The 17811-nt window shown below is 37.9% G+C and overlaps 1 protein-coding gene across 4 annotated transcripts in view; it reads left to right on the top strand.

The window, feature by feature from the left end:
• CUL5 (cullin 5) overlaps positions 1–17811 on the top strand; it is a 126756-nt gene that overhangs the window by 46750 nt on the left and 62195 nt on the right. For 3 of the 4 annotated variants that reach the window (XM_061440220.1, XM_061440219.1, XM_061440221.1), the window contains one exon: positions 4815–4914. The exons of the other annotated variant lie outside the window; for it this stretch is intronic. In XM_061440220.1, the coding sequence (XP_061296204.1) occupies positions 4815–4914 (100 nt within the window). The remainder of the gene's footprint in view (positions 1–4814; positions 4915–17811) is intronic. 4 annotated transcript variants of the gene reach the window in all.

Genomic DNA, 17811 nt, shown 5'->3' on the forward strand with positions numbered 1-17811 from the left:
TGTTTATTGCTCATCCATAATTCCTTCCCTTTTATGTTGAAGTACCATTTGATGTAACAGACGAACCAGAACTAATGCACTTTCGTGGGTAAATATCAGAAACACGTTGAGTAAAAAAAATTATTTGAAAATATTATTTGATATATTTCTGTAATCAGAAACCCTCATAGTGTGTTGTAAAACTTGAAAACCTAAAACAGCAAATTCAGACTTAGTTACTTTTGGGGAGGAATGAGAGAGTAGGATTAGAGAGAGGAACATAAAGGGCTTTAAGGGTATTATCATATACTTTTCAAGAATTGGATTAGCCAAAAATTCTTCTGGGTTTTTCCATAATATCTTACAGAAAAAAACCCAATGAACTTCTTGGCCAGCACAATATATATTATATTCCTCAAAATGTGTATGAGAATTGGCCAGGAGCCTCAACATGTTCTGTCGTGTGGTGGTGAGAAGTATTGTGTTTCAAACAGGAAAGAGTGTATTGCCGATCTTCTTCCATGATATAACAACATACAGAAGTACCTGGAAGTTGAGGAAAGGGAGCTGGAGAAGACATGTGGATCACAAGTTTGGCTCTTTCTTGGGTACCCAGTGCCACACCATTCTCTCTTGCCCTTATGAGACTCAAGTCACATTTGAGCCTTTCCAGCATGTGCCACAGTGGGTCTGAGTAAGCAGGGATACTAAGGTAGTCCTATTTTAGAGAGCTAGGGGACTCTGCTGACGAGTGACTTGTGCTCCAGAACGCTTCAAAACTTTCTTTACAAAATTTTCTTGAAACTGTAGTCTTAAGACTCTTGCTACTCAACCTTCTTTCTTCCTACTCTTTCCCACAGGGCTCAGACTGGCATTGTGGGCTTCTCTCTCGCCCAGCTTCATGTAACTCACTTCCCATTGTCCCTCACAAACATTGCACGTGTGCTCAGTCACTCGGTCGTGTCCTACTCTTTGTGACCCCCATGGACTGTAGCCACTTCTGTCCATGGTAGTGTCCAGGCCAGAATACTGGAGTGAATTGCGATTTCTTTCTCCAGGGGATACTCCCAAGCCAGGGATCAAATCTGTCTCCTGCATTGGTAGGTGAATTGTTTACCACTAAGCCACCAGGGAACCCCTCACAGGCATTACCTTCAATAAATCTTTTGCCATGTCTGATCCCGGCTGTTTCTCAGAAGACCTAAACTAATACATAGGTCAGTATGTGTAAAGTCCTTGGCAGTCAATACATGCAAGTTTGTGTTACAGTAAATTAAGTAAGAGAAGATGGTAATTTTGACTGTGGTAGTGGTGATGGATGGAAATGTCCAAATTGCACAGACACTTAGGTGATGGATACAATAAGACTGAATGAATAAAAAAAAGTTTGCCCAGTTTCTTGCTTCACACTTGACATGCACATTGAGTGGTTAATAGTTCACTGTGTACACCCTAGTGATCTACAGTGTATTGCCGATCTTCTTCCATGATATAACAACATACAGAAGTACCTGGAAGTTGAGGAAAGGGAGCTGGAGAAGACATGTGGATCACAAGTTTGGCTCTTTCTTGGGTACCCAGTGCCACACCATTCTCTCTTGCCCTTATGAGACTCAAGTCACATTTGAGCCTTTCCAGCATGTGCCACAGTGGGTCTGAGTAAGCAGGGATACTAAGGTAGTCCTATTTTAGAGAGCTAGGGGACTCTGCTGACGAGTGACTTGTGCTCCAGAACGCTTCAAAACTTTCTTTACAAAATTTTCTTGAAACTGTAGTCTTAAGACTCTTGCTACTCAACCTTCTTTCTTCCTACTCTTTCCCACAGGGAAATTTTCCAGGCAAGAATACTGGAATGAGTTGCCATTTCCTCCTCCAGGGGATCTTCCTGACCCAGGAATCAAACCCCAAGTCTCTTAAGTCTCCTACATTGGCAGGCAGGTTCTTTACCTCTGGCACCTCCTGGAAAGCCACAAATACAGAGGCAATAAGATGTAATTTGAATTTTATGAAGGTCATTTTAGCTACTGTTGGACTGTTGGATGGTTTGGAGAGGTGCAAGAGTAAATTAAGAGAAAACAGTTTGATGTGAGCTCTGGAGCCCAGTTGCCTGTGTTCACTATATACTAGCTGTGTAATCTTGGGAATGTTACATAACCTTTCTTTACCTCAGTTTCCCCATCTCTAAGATAGCAATAAAATTGTACTATATCAGAGTTGCTGTGAAAGTTGAGTTAAAATAGCTTAGAATAGTATTTAGCATATAGTAAGCAGTTGGGAAATAGATGGGGAAACAGTGGAAATAGTGGCAGACTTTATTTTGGGGGGCTCCAAAATCACTGCAGATGGTGATTGCAGCCATGAAATTAAAAGACGCTTATTCCTTGGAAGGAAAGTTATAACCAACCTAGATAGCATATTAAAAAGCTGAGACATTACTTTGCCAACAAAGGTCCGCCTAGTCAAGGCTATGGTTTCTCCTGTGGTCATGTATGGATGTGAGAGTTGGACTGTGAAGAAAGCTGAGCACTGAAGAATTGATGCTTTTGAACTGTGGTGTTGGAGAAGACTCTTGAGAGTCCCATGGACTACAAGGAGATCCAACCAGTCCATTCTAAAGGAGATCAGTCCTAGGTGTTCTTTGGAAGGAATGATGTTAAAGCTGAAACTCCAGTACCTTGGCCACATCATGTGAAGAGTTGACTCATTGGAAAAGAGTCTGATGCTGGGAGGGATTGGGGGCAGGAGGAGAAGGGGACGACAGAGGATGAGATGGCTGGATGGCATCACTGACTCGATGGACATGAGTTTGAGTGAACTCCGGGAGTTGGTGATGGACAGGGAGGCCTGGCATGCTGCAATTCATGGGATTGCAAGTGAGAAGGCAATGGCACCCCACTCCAGTACTTTTGCCTGGAAAATCCCATGGATGGAGGAGCCTGGTAGGCTGCAGTCCATGGGGTCGCTAGAGTCCGACACGACTGAGCGACTTCCCTTTCACTTTTAACTTAACTGAATTAAAGTCAGTGTACCTTTCCCACGGAAAAGGAAATGGCAACCCACTCCAGTGTTCTTGCCTGGAGAATCCCAGGGACGGGGGAGCCTGGTGGACTGCCGTCTATGGGGTCGCACAGAGTCGGACACGACTGAAGCAACTTAGCAGCAGCAGCAGCAAGTCGGACACGACTGAGTGACTGAACTGAACTGAAGCAGTTGGAGGGCTTTCCCTGGTGGTTCAGATGATAAAGAATCTGCCTGCAATGCAGGAGACCTGTGTTCTATCCCTGGGTCGGGAATATCCCCTGGAAAAGGGAATGGCAACCCACTCGAGTATTCTTGCCTGGAAATCCCATGGACAGAGGAGCCTGGCAGGCCCCAATCCATGAAATTGCAAAGAACCTGACACAGCTGAGCAGCTGACACACAAGCAGTTGGATGAGGCTTCTCAGGTGGTGCTAGTGGTAAAAAAAAAAAAAACCTGTCTCCCCCGTGCAGGAGATGGAAGAGACGTGGGTTCGATCCTTGGGTTGGGAAGATCCCTTGGAGAAGGGCATGGCAACCCACTCCAGTGTTCTTGCCTGGAGAGTTCCATGGAAGAGGAGCCTGACCGGCTATAGTCCATAGGGTTGCAAAGAGTCAGACATGACTGAAGCGATTTAGTACAGCATGAGCAGTTGGATGTTACCTATTATGTTGTTATTTAACAAATATTTATGTGCTTAACTACATCTACTCTGGACCAGATACCACTATTAAGCTGAATTCAACAAATGATGAAAACAAGTTCAAATTAATATATAGGTGAAACTTTGGGTTATGATTATGCCCCTAAGAATCTGAATATAAAACCAACTATTTGGCCATTATTATATGTTAGAATTCTAGAGATAATTTTTTTGGCCTTTTTTTTTTAATCATAATGTAGATTTTAAAATGTATATAGGGCTCTATAAAGTACTGGGGAACATTTTTTGAGTAAGAGAATCCCCAGTATAAGACTATATTCCCTGGTGGCTCAGCTGGTAAAGAACCTGCCTGCCAATGCAGGAGACACAAGAGACTGAGGTTCAGTCCCTGGGTGGAGAAGATCCCCTGAAGAAGGAAATGGCAACTTTTCCAGGCAATTAGTGCTTGTGTGTGATTGCTTTACTGTAACTGTTTTACAATGTTGTGTTTCTGCTGTACAGTAATGTGAATCAGCACCCATACACACAGTATGAGACTCTAGGTTTTAGTATGTTTCCCTGCTCTACTATGTAGTAATTAAAAAACTCATTCTGTGAACATGTATTAATATTAAATATGTTTCTATAATGAATGACCTTTTGGGTAAAATATGTCAGCTTTAGAGTTTAAAGAGCTTTTGTTTCTGTTTATTTTGTTGTTGTTTAGTCGCTAAGTCATATTTGACTCTTTTCACTTAGGTGATCAGACACAGGCAGATTCTTTCCACCAAGCTTCCAGAGAAGCCCACTATTTGTTTTTTTTTTTTTGAATCAATTTTAGATTTATCTTTTAAATGGACTGTAATTGCTTTACAATGTTGTGTTAGTTTCTGCTGTATAGTAACGAGAATCAGCAGTGAGTATATGTGTATTCTAAATAAAGGAGACACAGTGATAATTGCTGTGTAAAATATTTGTCTTTGCACAAGAAAATTTTGGTAGTATTTAACTTTGGAAGTCTGATTAGGAGATGCTTTTGTAATTTATAAATTTAATCAATAAAGTGGCATTTAACTTAGTGCATGATCCATGGAAACCGTATTGAAACAAAACAGTTTTGTGTTTGTTCTTGTTCCAGTGTTAATGTTTGTTTACCTGCTTTATTTTTTGCAGGGATGTACATGCAGTCTGTCTCTGGGATGATAAAGGCCCAGCAAAAATTCATCAGGCTTTGAAAGAAGATATTCTTGAGTTTATTAAGCAAGCACAGGCAGTAAGTTTTGTATCTATATATTGTTTAAGACTTTACTCAGTATCATCCTGAAGTAATTTTAAAATATCACATAAACTTTTGACACACTTGCTAGTTAAAATTTTTTAATGAAATGATAGTCATTTATTGTTGTCTCCTCCCACAGTGGCATTTCTTTCAAACGAATATTTAGTTACCTCAATTAAAAGATGCCATAAAGAATTTCATTCTTATACATTCTTAAGAATCCCCCCACCATTATTATTGGCCACACATCAGTCCACATAAATCTTTTCTTTTCTCACAATTAATACCTGTTTTCAGGCTGAAAGTAGTTTTTTTCGATTCTGAATAATTGTCTGACTGTATAATTCTTGGACTGTCCTTTGCATTGCTCCTGATGAGCTGAAATTCAGTACTCTTGGGTTGGTACTGTGTACACATGTTTAATATTAAAATGAAGGCAGAGCTCATTTAGGTATTTGTTTGTTTTGTCTTTACTGACACTTTTTGTCTTTTGGGAAAAATTAATGCAGAGGTAAAGTGTTATTTCAGATCAACTCTGGCATCACTGATGCATTGTTTATCACTTTGAAGAAGGCCTAAGAACATAAGGTTAATTTCCTTTCTATAAAATAAAGTTTGAAAAATAGAGTTAGAATTTCTTATTCTTTATTTGAATTTTTGCATCATTATCTTGTACAACATTAGTAAAAGTCTGTTAGAAATTTTGTTGAATATTAATGTGTTAGCAGTTGGAAATTAAAAATGAATATATGACTTGAAGGAAGATACTGAAATTGAATATATGATTGGTATATATTTAATTCTGATGACATAAGGATGATGTCACATTGGATATTACTTACAAAATGAAATGTCTTGTTCTTGATACCATTAATTCTGCCATGTTGATCAGTGATTTTTTAAAAATTAGAGTTTTATAAGAAAATTATAAAATTATAAGAAAATTATCTTTTAATGAAAATAAATCATCTCGTTTGCTTAGAAAAATTAAATCTTTCAAATCACAATTTAATCAAAACATACATTTTTCTAGAACTGTTTAAGGAAAAATGGTTTCTTCTTGCATTGGAAAGCATATCAGCTTACCTGTTAATGACTTTTGATGAAGATAAATCATGTTTATTTCAAATCAATAGAGTATTATTCTTTAGTTTCTGGAAATGGGCTCAGAAGGAATCATCTTAGAAATATTTAGAAATATATTCCATACTAGAAAACAAAATATATTAAGTGTTCCACTGTAACTTGATCGGAAACAGTTTGGAATGTAGGCCTTAGCAAGAACTTGAAGCTAGGATTTAGCGCCAGTAATTCAGAGCTGTTAAATTTCAGGACCAGCAGTGCCAAACATAAGTATATAATTTTAAAACATTTTCAAAACTTTTAAGAAGATACAGCTTTGTGAGTTTAGTAAACTCAATTACTAGACTAATTGAGCTTATCTTGTTGCTGCTGCTGCTAAGTCACTTCAGTCATGTCCAACTCTGTGCGACCCCATAGACGGTAGCCCACCAGGCTCCCCCATCCCTGGGATTCTCCAAGCAAGAATACTGGAGTGGGTTGCCATTTCCTTCTCCAATGCATGAAAGTGAAAAGTGAAAGTGAAGTCACTCAGTCATGTCCGACTCTTCAGGACCCCATGGACTGCAGCCTACCAGGCTTCTCTGTCCATGGGATTTTCCAGGCAAGAGTACTAGAGTGGGGTGCCATCGCCTTCTCCGGCTTATCTTGTTCAGTTCAGTTCAGTTCAGTTGCTCAGTTGTATCTGACTCTTTGTGACCCCATGAATCGCAGCAAGCTAGGCCTCCCTGTCCATCACCAACTCCCGGAGTTCACTTAGACTCACGTTCATTGAGTCAGTGATGCCATCCAGCCATCTCATCCTCTGTCGTCCCCTTCTCCTCCTGCCCCCAATCCCTCCCAGCATCAGACTCTTTTCCAGTGAGTCAACTCTTCGCATGAGGTGGCCAAAGTACTGGAGTTTCAGCTTTAGCATCATTCCTTCCAAAGAAATCCCAGGGCTGATCTCCTTCAGAATGGACCGGTTGGATCTCCTTGCAGTCCCAGGGACTCTCAAGAGTCTTCTCCAAAACCACAGTTCAAAAGCATCAATTCTTCGGTGCTCAGCTTTCTTCACAGTCCAACTCTCACATCCATACATGACCACAGGTAAAACCATAGCCTTGACTAGACGGACCTTTGTTGGCAAAGTAATATCTCTGCTTTTTAATATGCTATCTATGTTGGTCATAACTTTCCTTCCAAGGAGTAAGTGTCTTTTAATTTCACGGTTGCAGTCACCATCTGCAGTGATTTTGGAGCCCCCCAAAATAAAGTCTGACACTGTTTCCACTGTTTCCGCATCTATGTCCCATGAAGTGATGGGACTGGATGCCATGATCTTCGTTTTCTGAATGTTGAGCTTTAAGCCAACTTTTTCACTCTCCACTTGCACTTTCATCAAGAGGCTTTTTAGTTCCTTTTCACTTTCTGCCATAAGGATGGTGTCATCTGCATATCTGAGGTTATTGATATTTCTCCCATCAGTCTTGATTCCAGCTTGTGCTTCTTCCAGCCCAGTGTTTCTCATGATGTACTCTGCATATAAGTTAAATAAGCAGGGTGACAATATACAGCCTTGATGTACTCGTTTTCCTATTTGGAACCAGTCTGTTGTTCCATGTCCAGTTCTAACTGTTGCTTCCTGACCTGAATACAGATTTCTCAAAAGGCAGGTCAGGTGGTCTGGTATTCCCATCTCTTGAAAATTTTCCACAGTTTATTGTGATCCACACAGTCAAAGGTTTTGGCATAGTCAATAAAGCAGAAATAGATATTTTTCTGGAACTCTCTTGCTTTTTCAGTGATCCAGTGGATGTTGGCAATTTGATCTCTGGTTCCTCTGCCTTTTCTAAAACCAGCTTGAACATCAGGAAGTTCATGGTTCACGTATTACTGAAGACTGGCTTGGAGAATTTTGAGCATGACTTTACTAGCATATAAGATGAGTGCAATTGTGCGGTAGTTTGAGCATTCTTTGGCATTGCCTTTCTTTGGGATTGGAAGGAAAACTGATCTTTTCCAGTCCTGTGGCCACTGCTGAGTTTTCCAAATTTGCTGGCATATTGAGTGCAGCACTTTCACAGCATCATCTTTCAGGATTTGAAATAGCTCAACTGGAATTCCATCACCTCCACTAGCTTTGTTCGTGGTGATGCTTTCTAAGGCCCACCTGACTTCACATTCCAGGGTGTCTGGCTCTAGGTCAGTGATCACATCATCATGATTATCTGGGTCGTGAAGATCTTTTTTGTACAGTTCTTCTGTGTATTCTTGCCACCTCTTCTTAATGTCTTCTGCTTTTGTTAGGTCCATAGCATTTCTGTCCTTTATCGAGCTCATCTTTGCATGAAATGTTCCCTTGGTATCTCTAATTTTCTTGAAGAGATCTCTAGTCTTTCCCATTCTCTTGTTTTCCTGTATTTCTTTGGCTTATCTTGTTGCTGCTGCTGCTGCTAAGTCGCTTCAGTCGTGTCCGACTCTGTTCGACCCCATAGACAGCAGCCCACCAGGCTGCCCCGTCCCTGGGATTCTCCAGGCAAGAACACTGGAGTGGGTTGCCATTTCCTTCTCCAATGCATGAAAGTGAAAAGTGAAAGTGAAGTCACTCAATCGTGTCCGACTCTTAGGGACCTCATGGACTGCAGCCTACCAGGCTCCTCTGTCCATGGGATTTTCCAGGCAAGAGTACTGGAGTGGGGTGCCATTGCCCTCTCTGCTTATCTTGTTAGGAAGGACCAAATCTCCCAAATGGGACAGGTAGTGAGCCTTAAAATGTTTATTATAGCATTATTTTAAATGACAAAAAAGGGAAGTAAAAATAAATGTGCACTGCTTAGAAAGTTATTAGGATATTGAATTTTTTTCTTTTTTTAAGATTAACATAACTCTTCTATTTGTACGTAATTCTGTGACTTAGCATTTTGGGCTAGACTCACCTGAGTTTGCCTAAGCTTATTAATGTGGCAGCAATAAGGTGGTGGATCTGCAGGGACTGGATGGTCTAAGAGAGCTTTTTTCATATTTCTGGTGTTTAGCACTGTACTGGCTTCCTTCTGGGGCTTTTTCCCCCTCATGTGGTTTCTTGTTCTCAAGGAAACCAGTCTTTGTGGTGATAGTGGAGTCTTGCAAACCTCTTGAGACCTTGGCTCAGAAGTATCAGAGTCACATCTGCAGCATTCTGTTGGTCATAGTTAATCACAGGACCTGCTAAAGTCCAGTGGAGAAATAGATTAGGATCTGTTTTAAAAAAAATTGAGATAAATTTGCATACCAGAAAATTCCTTTTAAAACGTGTATAATTTTGTGTGTTTTAGTATATTCATTAAGTTATATAACTATTGCCTAATTTTAGAATATTTTTATCAGCCCAGATTGGAGAAGGAAATGGTAACCCACTCCAGTATTCTTGCCTGGAGAATTCCATGAACAGAAGAGCCTAGTGGGCTACAGTCTGTGGGGTCACAAAGTCCGGCAAGACTGAGTGACTAACACATACATCAGCCCAGATATTAATAGAAACTCTGTACCCATTAGCAGTTACGCCCCCATAAACTCCCCCTTGCCTTTGGCAAGCAGTCATCTACTTTCTGTTCCTGTGGATTTATTTATCCTAGATATTTCCTCTAAATGGAATCCTGTAATATTTGTCCTTTTATGACTGGCATCTTTCACTTGGAGTAATGTTTTTCAAGTTTCATCTATGTTGTACCATTTAGCACTATTTCATTCCTTCTTATGGGTGAGTAATACTCCATTGTATGAAAGTGAAAGTGTTAGTCACTTAGTTGTGTGTCTGACTCTTTGTGATCCCATGGACTGGATGGAGCCCACCAGGTTCCTCTGTCCATGGCATTCTCCAAGCAAGAATACTGGAGTGGGTTGCCATTTCCTTCTACAGGGGATCTTCCCAACCCAGGGATTGCATCCAGGTCTCCCACGTTGCAGGCAGAGTCTTTACCAACTGAGTCACCGGGAAAGACCTATTCCATTGTATGACTGTGCTGTATTTTGTTTACCTATTTGTCATTGATAGACATTGGCGTGTTACTACTTTTTGTCTATTTTGAGTAATGGTGCTGTGAACAAATATTTGTGTACAAGTTTTGTTTTAGATAAATTGACATATAACATTATGTTAGTTTCAGGTATACAACATAGTTATTTGATATTTGTATATTTTGTAAAATGATATGTACATATTGCAAAATGATCACCACAATAAGTCTACTTCATAACCATCACCACACATAGTTAAACAATTTTTTTCTTATGATGAGAACTTTTAAGATTTACTTTTCTTAGCAGCTTTCAAATGTGTACTCTATTACTAACTGTAGTCACCATGCTGTATTGAGTTGGCCAAAAGGTTCCTTTTTTTTTTAAGTAAAAAATAAGAGGCGCATTTTTCATTTTCACCAAAAACTTTATTGAAAAAGTATTCACTTTTTTCCATTTGTTGTTGTTTAGTCGGTAAGTCATGTTCAACTCTTTGTAGCACTGTTGATTGGCAGGAGAATTTTTTATTTCTGAGCCACCAGGGAAGACCCTTTTATGCCAGTACCATACTGTTTTAATTACTAGCTTTGTAAAATAATTTGCAGTCAGGAAGCATGATGCCTCCAGCTTTGTTATTTCTCAGGACTACTTTGGCTATTCAGGGTCTTTTATAGTTCTACAAATTTAGTATTCTTGGTTCTATTTCTGTGAAAAATGTCATTAGAATTCTGATAGGTATTATAACAAACCTATACTACTTTGAGTAGTAGGGACATTTTAACAATCTGTAAGCACAGAATATCTTTTTATTTATTTGTGTCTTAGTTTCTTTTATCAGTGTTTCAGTGTAGGTCTTTTACCTCTTAAATTTATTAATATTCTTAGATATTTTGTTCTTTCAGATGAGATTTTAACTGGGATATTTTCCCCCTAATTTCTTTTTGATAGTTTGTTATTAATGTATAAAAACTCAGGAGATTTTTATATATTGATTTTTCTATCCTGCAACTTCACTGAATTTATTACTTAATGGAGTCTGTAGTGTTTTCTATATATAGTATCATGTCATCTACAAGTAGTGACAGTTTTACTTCTTTCTTTTTCCTAACTAATTGCTCTGGATAAGGCTTCCAGTAGTGTTGGATAGGAATGGTAAGAGTAGGCATCCTTGTCTTATTCCTGATCTTAGAAGAATAGCTTTCAACTTTTCACCATTGAATATAATGTTAGCTGTGGGCTTGTTCTTTATTAAGTTGAGGTACATTCCCTCTATACCCATTTTGTTGAAAGTTTTTAATCGTAAATATGTGTTGAGTTTTGTCAAATGCTTTTTTCTGCATCCATTGAGATGATCATGGTTTTAATTCATTTTGTTAATGTGGTGTATCACATTCATTAATTTTTAAGTGTGAACCTATTCTTAAATGCCTGAAATAAAATCCTACTTGATCATGGTGTATGATGCTGTGGAATTTGGCTTGCTGATTTTTTTCAGAATTCCTTATATCGACATTCATCAGTGATTCTGATTTGTAATTTTCTTTTGGCATCTTTGTCTGATTTTGGCATTTGGGTAATGCTAGGCTAATAAATGAGTTTGGAAGTATTCCCTCCTATTCTGTTTTTTGAAAGAGTTTGAGAAGGATTAGTATTAGTTCTACTTTAAATGTTTGATAAATTCAGCAGTGAAACCATCTGATCTTGGACTTTATTTGTTGGAAATATTTTTTTCTACAAAATGCATTTGTAATTGGTGGATTAGAATGAAAACGAAGTTTCCTTTTCCATTGGGATCTGTGTGTATTTGTGAGCTTTTTTTTTTTTTTTAACTTTTTATTTTGTGTTGGGATATAGCCAGTTAACACTGTTATGATAGTTTCAGGGGAACAGAGAGGGACTCAGCCATACATATACATGTATCTGTCTCCTGCAGAGTCCCTTCCCATCCAGGCTGCCACGTAACATTGAGGAGAATTACACAGTGCTTTTTAGTAGGCCCTTGTTGGTTATCCATTTTATTATTTTTTAAAATGCATTTATTTTTAATTGAAGTATAATTGCTTTATAATAGTATATGGGTTTCTACCATACATCAATACTATTTTAAATATAGCAGTGTGTATAAGTCAATCCGGAAATATCTACTTATCCCTTCCCCACATTCTTCCCCTACCCACTTGCAACTTTAAGTTTGTTCTCTAAGTCTGTGAGTCTGTTTCTGTTTTGTAAGTAAGTTTATTTGTATCATTTATTTTATTTTTTTTAACATTTAGATTCTAAATCTTTATTAATCTTTTTAATAGTATCTTCCACTTTTCTTGTTTTGTTTGTAATGGATTTCTCCATCCAGAAACTGATTAGCCAGTTCTTTTTATTTTGGACACTTAGTTTATTTGGAATTTATTTTGAATTATACTTTGGAGTAAGGATCTAACTTCATTCTTTTTCCAAAGAGCTAACCAGTTTTCTCAAGATCATTTTTTTAAACTTTTTGTTTTGTATTGGAGTATAGCTGATTAACAGTGTTGTGGTAGTTTCAGGTAAACAGCAAAGGGACTCAGCCACATATATACATGTACCTGTTCTTCCCCAAACTCCCCTCCCATCCAGACTGCCACATAGTATTGAACAGAGTTCCATGTGTTATATAGCAGGTATTTTTTGGTTATCCATTTTAAATATAGCAGTGTGTACAGGTAACCATAAGTTTGTTCTTTTAAGTCTATGGGTCTTTCTGTTTTGTAAGTAAATTCATTTGTATCATTTCTTTTTAGAGTCCATGTAGAAGGGATGTGCTATATTTCTCCTTCTCTGTCTTCCTTCACTCAGTGTGACAGTCTCTCGGTCCATTCATGTTGCTACAAATGGCATTATTTCACTCTTTCTAATGGCTGAGTGATATTCCATTGTATTTATGTCCACATCTTCTTTATCCATTCCTCTGTTGACTGGCATTTAGGTTGGTTCCATGTCTTGGCTATTGTAAACAGTGCTTCAGTGAACACAGGTGCATATATCTTTTTGGATCATGTTTTTCTCCAGATACATGCTCAGGAATGGGACTGCAGGGTCATATGGTAGCTTTATTTTTATTCTTTTTAAGGAACCTCCATACTGGTCTCTATAGTATATCTACCTGTTTACATTCCCACCAACAGTGTAGGAGGGTTACCTTCTCTCCAAACCCTCTCCAGCATTTATGTTTATGGATTTTTTGATGATAGCCATTTTGACTGGTGTGAAGTGATACTTCATTGTAGTTCTGGTTTGCATTTCTCTGTAAATTAGTGATGTTGAACATCTTTTTATGTTCTCTTTGCCATCTGTATGTCTTCTTTGGAGAAATGCCTATTTAACTATTCTGCCCAATATTTGATTCGGTTGTTTGTTTTGATGTTGTTAAGCATCATGAGGTATTTGTAAGTTCTGGAGACTCTTGTTTTCCACATCATTTCTCCCAGTTTGTGGGCTCTCTTTTTGTTTTTCTATGGTTCCCTTTGCTGTGCGAACCCTTTTAAGTACATCCTGTTTGTTTATTTTTGCTTTTATTTCCATTATTCTGTGAGATGGATCAAAAAAGATATTGCTGCCATTTATGTTAGAGAGTGTTCTGCCTGTTTTCCTCTAGGAGTTTTATAGTGTCCGGTCTCACATTTAGGTCTCTAATCCATTTTGAGCTTATTTTTGTATATGGTATTAAAGAATTATCTAATTTTTTTTTTTTTTTACATGTAGCTGTCCAGTTTCCCAGCACCATTTGTTGAACGGTGTCTTTTCAACATGTAGTCTTGCCTCTTTTGCCATAGATTAATTGACTGTAAGTGCATGGATTTATTTCTGGGTTTTCTATCCTGTTCCATTGATTGATATTTCTGTTTTTTTTGTGCCAGGACCATACTGTTTGGATGACTGTAGCTTGTAGTATAGTCTGAAGTTAGGGAGTCTGGATTTCCTCTAGCTCTGTTTTTCTTTACCAAGGTTGCCCGGCTGTTTGGTATCTTACGTGTCTTTGTATAGTTTTTAAGATTTTTTTTGTTCTAGTTCTATGAAAAATATCATTGGTAATTTGACAGGGATTGCATTGGATCTGTAAATTGCCTTAGGCAGTATAGTTATTTTGACAATGTTGATTCTTCCAACACATGAACATGGTATGACTTTCCATCTGTTTGTCTTTTTCTTTCAACAGTGTCTTGCAGTTTTTGGGGTACAAGTCTTTTGTCCCTTTAGGTAGGTTTATTTGTAGGTATTTTATTCTTTTTGATGTGATGGTAAATGTAATTGTTTCTTGAATTTCTCTTTCCAGTCTTTCATTGTTAGTGTATAGAAATGCAACAGATTACTGTGTATTAATTTTGTAACCTGCACCTTTACTAAACTCAGTGATGAGCACTAGTAGTTTTTTGTTGGCATCTTTAGGATCTTCTATGTATAGTATTACGTCATCTGCAAACAGTGACAGTTTAACTTCTTTTCCAATTTAGAGTCCCTTTACTTTCTTTTCTTCTCTGATTACTGTAGCAAGGACTTTGAAAACTATGTTGGATAAAGGTGAGAGTGGACATCCTTGTCTTTTTCCTGATCTTAGAGGAAATACTTTCAGCTTTTCACCATTGAATATGATGTTACTTATAGATTTGTTGTATATGGCCTTTATTCTGTTCAGGTATGTTCCCTCTGTGCCCACTTTCTGGAGAGTTTTTATCATAAATGGGTTCTGAATTTTGTGAAAAATTTTCTGCATCTATTGAGATGATCATACTGTTTTTATTCTTCAACTTGTTGATGTGACGTGTCATATAGATTGCTGTGCAGATATTGAAAAATACTTGTATTCCTGAGATGAATCCCTCTTGATCATGGTGAATGATCTTTTTAATGTATTGTTGGATGCAAATTGCTAGTGTTTTGTTGAGGGTTTCTGAATCTTTGTTCATCAGTGATACTGGCCTATAATTTTCTTTTTTGTGTGTGGTATCTTTGTCTGATTTTGTATCAAGGCGATGGGGGCCTCATAGAATGAGTTTGGAAATTGAAAGTTTTCCTTCCTCATCAATTTTTTGGGAACAGTTTCAGAAGCATAGATGTGGACTCTTCTCTAAATGTTAATCTTCTCTAAATGACAGTCACAGTTGCAATTTCAGTGCTTGTGACTGGTCTGTTCATACTTTCTGTTTCTTCCTGATTCAGTCTAGGGATACTGTACCTTTCTAAGAATTTGTCCATTTCTTCCAGGTTGTCCATTTTATTAGCATACAGTTGCTCATAGTAGTCTTATATGATCCTTGGTGTTTCTTTGGAGTCAGTTGTAACTTCTTTTTCATTTATAATTTTATTGCTTTGAGTCTTCAGCCTTTTTATATTGCTGAGTCTGGCTAAAGGTTTATCAATTTTGTTTATTTTTTCAAAGAGCCAGCTTTCAGTTCATTGACCTTTGTGATTGTTTTGTCTCTATTTTATTTATTTCTGCCAAGATCTTTATAATTTGTTTCCTTCTACTAACTTTAGGTTTTGTTTGTCCTCCTTTCTCTAGTTTCTTTAGGTGTAAGCTTAGGTTCTTTATTTGAGATTTTTCTTGTTTCTCGATTGTATTGCTGTAAACTTTCTTAGAACTGCTTTTGCTTTATCCCATAGGTTTTGGACCATTGTGCTTTCATCATTATTGTCCCTAGGTATTTTTTAATTTTCTCTTTGATTTCTTCAGTGATCAATTGGTTGTTTAGTAACATATTGTATAGCTGGCACATGTTTGTGTTTTTTTACAGTTTCTTTTTCCCTTGTTTATTTCTAGTCTTAGAGTTATGATCAGAATAGATACTGGATATGATTTCAGTTTTCTTAAATTTGCCAAGATTCACCTTGTGGCCCAGCGTGTGATCAGTTCTGGAGGATGTTCTGTGTGCACTGAGAAGAATGTATAGTCTGCTGCTTTTTGGTGGAATGCTCTATAAATATCACTTAAGTCTATCAGATCTAATGTGTCATTCTTTTAAGGCCTGTGTTTCCTTATAAATGTTCTGTGGATGATCTGTGCATTGATGAAAGTGGGATGGTTAAGCCCCCTACTATTATTGTATTGCTGTCAATTTCTTCTTTTATGGTTATTAGTATTTGCCTTATATGTTGAGTGCTCCTGTATTGGGTGCATATTTACTTATAATTGTTATATCTTCTTCTTGGATTGATCTCTTGATCATTATGTACTGTCCTACTTTGTCTCTTACAACAGTCTGTGTTTTAAAGTCTGTTTTGTCTGATATGAATATTGCTACTCTGGCTTTCTTTTGATTTCCATTTGTATGGACTACCTTCCCCCATTTGTTTACTTTCAGTCTGTAAGTATCCCTAGATCTGAGGTAGGTCTCTTGTAGATATGGGTCTTATTTTTCTATTCACTCAGCCAGCCTGTGTCTTTTGCTTATGCATTTAATACATTTACATTTAACATAATTGTGAATATGTATGATCCTATTGGGCTTCCTTGGTGGCACCACTTTCTTAATTGTTTTGGGCTTATTTTTGTATGTTTTTTGTTTTTCTTGTGTTTCCTTCTTAGAGAAGTTTCTTTAGCATTTGTTGTAAAGCTGGTTTTGTGGTGCTGAATTCTCTTAACTTTTGCTTGTCTGTAAAGCTTTGGATTTTTCCATCAAATCTAAACAAGATCCTTGCTGGGTAGAGTTTTCTTGCTTATAGGTTCTTTCCTTCCATCACTTTAAATATACTGTGCCACTCCCTTCTGACTTGCAGAGTTTCTGTTGAGAAATCAGCTGATAATCATATGGGAGTTCCTTTGTATGTCTTTTGTGCGTGTGTCATTTTTCCCTTATTGCTTTTAATATTTTATGTTTGTCTTCAGTTTTTGGCAGTTTGATTGCTATGTGTCTCAGTGTCTTCATCTTTGGGTTTATCCTGTCTGGGACTCTCTGCTTCCTAGACTTTGTTGACTATTTCTTTTCCCATGTTAGGGAGGTTTTCATCTGTTATCTCTTCAAATACTTTCCTGAGTCCTTTCTCTCTCTCTCTTCTCCTTCTGAGACTTCTATAATACAAATGGTGTGTTTAAGGTTGTTCCAGGGGTCTTTTAGGCTGTCCTTTTTTTTTTTTCGTTCTTCTTTTTATATTCTGTTTTGCAGCAGTGATTTCAGCCATTCCATCTTCCAGGTCACTTATCCATTCTCTTACCACAATTATTTTGTTATTCTTTCTAGTGTGTTGTCTATCTCTGTTGGTTTTTAATTTAGTTCTTCTAGGTCTTTGGTGAACATTTCTTGCATCCTCTCCATTCTTTTTCCAAGATCCTGGATCATCTTCACTGTTATAATTCTGAATTCTTTTTCTGGAAGGTTGCTTATCTCCATATCATTTAGTTGCTTTTCTGGGGTTTTATCTTGTTCTTCATCTGGGATGTAATCCCCTGCCTTTTCATTTTATTTAACTTTTTGTGATTGTTGTTTTTATTCTGGAGGCTGCAGGATTGTAGTTCTTCCTGCTTCTTCTGTCTGCCCTCTGGTGGATGAGGCTGTCTAAGAAGATTGGGCAAGCTTCCTCATGGGAGGGACTGTCAGTGGGAAAAACTGAGTCTTGCTCTGGTGGGCAGCACCATGATCAGTAAAACTTTAATCCCATTTTCTGCTAATGGATGGGCTGTGCTCCCTCCTTGTTAGTTGTTTAGCCTGAAGCGATGGAACCCTGGAGTCTATAGGCTCTATGGTAGGGCACATGGCATCCTCCAGTGTCAGTGGCACTTCCTAGGATTGCTGCTGTCAGTGCCATGATGAGCCACTGCCACCTCACACCTCTGCAAGAGACCCTCCAACAGTAGCAGGTAAGTCT

Source organism: Bos javanicus, chromosome 15 (assembly GCF_032452875.1).
Source record: "Bos javanicus breed banteng chromosome 15, ARS-OSU_banteng_1.0, whole genome shotgun sequence".
Classification (NCBI taxonomy): domain Eukaryota; kingdom Metazoa; phylum Chordata; class Mammalia; order Artiodactyla; family Bovidae; genus Bos; species Bos javanicus.